At 31.9% G+C, this 5,618-nt stretch overlaps 1 protein-coding gene across 1 annotated transcript; it reads left to right on the forward strand.

Moving 5' to 3' along the window:
• Positions 1-3,264: 3,264 nt before the first annotated feature.
• INS49_004355 (uncharacterized protein) lies at positions 3,265-5,103 on the forward strand (the record flags this gene model as incomplete). The annotated part of the gene is made up of 4 exons (XM_043165144.1): positions 3,265-3,799; positions 3,862-3,909; positions 3,964-4,234; positions 4,290-5,103. 4 exons carry the CDS (start codon positions 3,265-3,267, stop codon positions 5,101-5,103), a joined length of 1,668 nt encoding a protein of 555 aa, XP_043017859.1.
• Between the last annotated feature and the right edge of the window lie 515 nt (positions 5,104-5,618).

Genomic DNA, 5,618 nt, shown 5'->3' on the forward strand with positions numbered 1-5,618 from the left:
ATATTTAAATTAAAGCTTAAAAAATAAAAAAATATTAATAAATATAATAAATAAAATAAACTTAATAAAAAAATATTTTATTAAAAAATAAATATTATAAATATATAATAAAAAAAGCTTTTTAAATTTATATTTAATACCTTATTTATTAATATTATATTAAATTTTTAATAAATTAAATTTAAATTTAATTAAAGTTTAAATAAAATTATATTTTAAGTTTAAGTTTTTTATATAATTTAATTAATATAAAAATATATAATATAATATTATTTATTAAATTTATAAATAAATAAAATAAGTATTTTAATTTTATATTATAATTTTTTTTATTTTAAATTTAAAATTATAATAATAATAATAAATATAAATTAAGAATTTAAAGTATTTTTAATTAATATTAAATAATATTTATAAAATTTAAATTTATTATTTTAATTTTAACTTTATATTATTATTATATTTTAATATATTTTTAATAAAAAACTTAAAATAAATTTAAAATTTAATAATATATTAATATAAAATTAAAATAATATTTTATTTAAATATTAAAAGTATAAAAAGTATTTTAAAATTAAAAAATAATCTTAAAATACTTATAATATTATTATAAATATAATTATATTTAATTCTTTTTTATAATAAGTTAAAAATAAATATAAGCTTTAATTAAAGCTTTAAGTTAATATATAAAATAATTTAATAATATTTAATATAAAAATAAAAAGAAATAAAATTAATAAATAATTAACTTATAATTAATATTTTATTCCTTTTATTATTAATTAAAAATATATAAAATTAAAATTATATTTAAGCTAAATTATTATTAATAAAAATAAGCTATTTAAATAAATAAAAAATAAGTTTTATTAAATTCTTTTAAGGGTAACTTAAAAAGAAGCTTTAATGTAATAAAGAAAGAAGATAAAAATAAAAGGAAGTTAAAAAAGGGAAAAGGTAAATATTTTAAAGATTCTTAAAAATAAGAAAAGCTTAATTAAAGCATTAAATATATAAAAAAAGAAAAGAGTTAATTTCTTTTAAAATATTTAAAATAAGCATAAAAGCTAACTTTTTATAGCCAGCCGGAATTTAATGCAATACTATTTCTTATATATTTCCCTGCCCTTGTTAATAATATATTACTTAATATTTTTTTAAATAAATATCTTAAGCTTTTAATTTTAAATATTAATAATTCTTTTCTTAATACTTATATAAATAAATATTAATTAATTAATTTAAGGTTATTAAAAATTATATTATTTTTTTATATTATTATTTTTAAAAAATATAATTATAAAATTAAATCTTAATATAATTTTTATATTAATATTTATAACTTTTTTTTATATAAATAAATTTATATAATTTAACTTTTATATTATTACTTTTAATTTTAATTAATAATATATTATATAAAAAAATATTATTTCCTTTTTAAATTAAATAATTATAATGCTTTTAATATTAAAATTTAAAAAAATAAATAAGGGTATTATTATTTTTATTATTATTTTAAATAATTTAATTTATGCTTATAATTATATAATATCTTTCTTTTAAATTTTATTTTTATTAATTTAAAGTTTCTTTTTTTATTATATTATTAAAATTATTAATTTATTAAAAAGTAATTAATATTATATAATGTTATATTATTACCTTTAGCTTTTTTATTTATAAATATTTTAATTATAATATTTATAAAAAGGTTATGCTTATTATTATTATTAATAATATTTTTAAAGAAATATATATAATATTTAATTATTAAAAAAGCGTTATAATTAAGTATTACTTTAAAAGTTATTTTAAAATTATTTTAATATTATAATATTATATGCTTTATAACCTTAATATAATTATTTTTTTATTATAAATTAATTTAATAAATTTAATAAGTTTAAATTATTTTTAATTTATATTTATTTATAAAAATATATTATATATTAAGTTATATATTAATTAATTATATAATTAATTAATAATTTTTAAACTCCTTAAGTTAATTAATAAAGTAAAATTTATTTATTACTTTTTTAATATATAATATAATAATTAATAATTAATAATATTTATATAAATAAAAATAAATAAATAAAAAGTAATATATTTCTTATTTATATTTATTTAATTCTTTTTTTCTTCTTTATTTATATTATATTATATTAATAAAAGCTAATTATAACATTATCTTTTTATTATTTACCCTTTTATTTTTATAAAAAGTTATTTTAAAAACTTTTTAAATTTTAATATTTTTTAATAAAAAAATAAAGAAATATTATTATAATTTTTTAAGGAAGTAATTTAATAAAAAAAGGGTTTTACTTTTTTATATTTTAAATAAGGGGCTGTTTTTAACTTATGCTTACTTATAAGGGCATGTTATGTGCTAGGTTATATGCCAGCTAGTTGCATAGCTAGCTCGTGACCCTCGGACCTTCCGGGCCGGCCAATAAAGTTAAATTTACCCATCACCTCTTTTGATATGCAGTGCAGTGGCCAGCAGATTTCATGTTAAGGATCTTGGTCCCGTTGATCGCCACAAGTACAATCCCAGTAGGATTCAGCGTGGTACTTTTGTCGTTGCAGTAAATCCGCCTGTTCGGCCGGGATCACCGGATACGACCGTCTTCAACCACGGAAACGTTCTGCCAAAACTCCTTGAGGCCTTTTAGTCGGAGATCTCGTGTTTGGAGAAGTACCTGTGTTTCTCAGTGATGAGATGCTGACCATTGTGGTAATAGTACAGGTCGTCTCGAATGTGAAGAATGAGGCGGTGCATCAGTACTCTGGTCTCTTGCTACGCCATTTCATGCCCTGCGAAGGAAGCGTCGACGACGAGTTGCACATACCAATGACAGAGCACTTGAGGGTGTCGACAGCGGTGAAAACCCGTGAAACTAGAATCGGCTATTGTGGCACAAGCCGCCACGCTTACTTTGTACACGACCAAGCCAGGCTGTATGCTCTTGGCAGGCGGATGTTATGTAGATCATGCCGCCTTAGACGAGTCCTTCATCTAGCGTATTGCGAACGGTTGACCAGCCAAGTGAATGAGCCATAATGAGCACTGATACATAAGCTTACACACAACGACACATGACGTCTCGAATTCAATGTTGGCCAAGGTTGCTCGCTGTTCGTCTCTGTGGTAAAACTGTCACCTCACGACTTATAAAATGAGCATAGGCTCACCTGGTTAAGTCAGGAAAAACATGTTATCTTCACAATCACCCTATTGTTACTACAATGCAATACAATTCACTATTCTGGCTTTTGTTGGGACTGACTGGTTGCTCAGCAACTCAAGTTGTTGCAACAGATGAAGTTCCTATTCTGGGTCCATCCTTTATCGCCAATTTTGACAGTTCCAGGGCTCAGGCGATCAATGAGGCCAAATCCGAGTTTCCGGGTATCATTGAAGACCTGTTCTCATCCGGCGACCTGAACCGAACAGACCTAATCTTCGCAATTGATGTCTTCTCCGCCTCGACCAATGACTCCATCTACAGCTACTACCATGTTGGCGAGGGCCAGGAATATGCCCTTGGCGCAGGAAGGCTTGATGATCACACTGTATCGCGAATCGGTAGTGTATCAAAACTCTTCACCGCCTACGCCATCATCGCCCAGGCAGGCATAAAAATTTTCAGTCACCCTGTGACGAAGTACTTGCCTGAACTCGCAAGCAACTTGACAAGCAATCCACTGCAGAGGATCGACTGGAATGATATTACGGTCGGGGCACTTCTTTCCCAACAGGCCGGCTCCGGAGGAGCAGGAGGTATATATATATCTGAGTGGGCTCATATCCTGTCACAACCCGCAAGCTTACTAGTTTTGCAGGCTTCTTCGAATACACCGACAATGATGTCGCTAGGCAGAAAACAGAAGGTATGATTAACAGCTTTAAACATCACGGCATGCATTAACCAAAAAATACATCAGAATTTCTGAAGTATATGCGAGATGAGCAGCACCCGGTGATTTCACCCTTTCGGACAGCTGCATATTCGGATGCCGGATACGCCGTCCTGGGTGAGGTACTTGCTCGCCTTTCCGGAAGCAACTATCTCGATGCCTTGCACAATTCCGTGTTGGACCCCTTGAGGCTAAATGAAACTTCGACAACAGCACCGACCGGCCCGGGTGCCAACGTGATCGACCGCTCAAGCCAAGAGAATAGCTCGTGGGGTTACGATATTCCACTTTATGAAGGGTGGGTTTCATTGACAAAGATGACCGGTCTGCAAGTCCAACTAACTCTGCTTCAGTTCTGGCGGCGTTTACACGAGCCTAGCAGATCTTCGAGCTACCGGACTCTCCATACTCAATTCCGAGATCCTGCCTCCAACCACCACCCGAGAATGGATGAAGCCTCACAGCGGAACTGGCTCACTTGTAGGGCTCGTGGGTGCGCCATGGGAGATCACCCGCCTAATGATTCCGGTCAGCCCGACCTCGAACCGCACCCGTGTGTGCGATCTCTATCTCAAAGCAGGCGGTAATGGTGACTACACGAGTGTAATTGCTCTCTCCCCTGACCATGGACTCGGATATTCAATCTTAGTAGCCGGCTCTAATGCCACTGACTCTCGTTGGCCAATACGCGACGCACTTGGGGAGACATTCGTGCGAGCCGCAGAGTATGCCGCCGCAGAAAACGCTCGAGACAGCCTGTCGGGCACATTCGTCAGTAACTCATCAGAGGGGACCAACATGACACTCACCGTGGACGACGACCAGCCCGGCCTCGGATTAGAGTCATTCTATGTCAATGGCGAGGACACCCTCGGGAGCGCCGCAGCGCGTCTCTACCCGACTGGTCTGTATGCGGATGGGACTTCCTTAGCCACCCAATACAAGGCCGAAGGAACAATTCTGGCATCACATCGTATGATTGCCAGTGGGCTTCCGCTTCCCCCCCGCGCTGCAGTGGAAGGAGGCCAGGGCGGCGGTTTGTTTGACCATTCATTTGTTTGGCTCGGCGTCGGGTTCTTTGGATCTCTCGACGAGTTCATCCTCGAACTCGTTGACGGACGCCTCGCGAGCATTAGGGCTCCCTATTATGATCTCGTGTTCAATTGAGTGGAACTATAGAGGTTCTTTGAATATAGAGCGTTTCTAACACAATTTTCCATCTCTTTCGAGTTACTCAAACCTGAATTGGCGGCAGGAGAAAAGGAAAGAGAATAGGGAGATCGGGTATCAATGTGTTGATGATAGGGAAGATCGTTTTCAAGACTCTGCAAAGCCAGAGGCTAGATTGCTTAAGCGTTTTTTTCCGGTGAACACTTCAGATCTCGGTTCAGCACATGAGTGGTTACACACATGCGGCTATCATTAAATTGCTTCGGAATCCTTCTTGCTACCTATGTCGTCTCTGCGCTTATTACTGCTGCCCCCGTGAAACTGAGCCGCTAGGAGGCTAACGTACGCGAGAGAATTCAGTGATTTTTCTTTATAAGGCCGCCACAACCTCTTTTCACAGTATTGTGTTATCTAAGTTTATGGGAAACCGAGGTGGCGTTATAGATTTCAAGAATGAAGACTCTACAAGAAGCTTTACAACGAGAACTGGGTGGGGACAAGAGCAATTCAGA

Source organism: Diaporthe citri (genome assembly GCF_014595645.1).
Source record: "Diaporthe citri strain NFHF-8-4 chromosome Unknown scaffold_12, whole genome shotgun sequence".
NCBI lineage: Eukaryota > Fungi > Ascomycota > Sordariomycetes > Diaporthales > Diaporthaceae > Diaporthe > Diaporthe citri.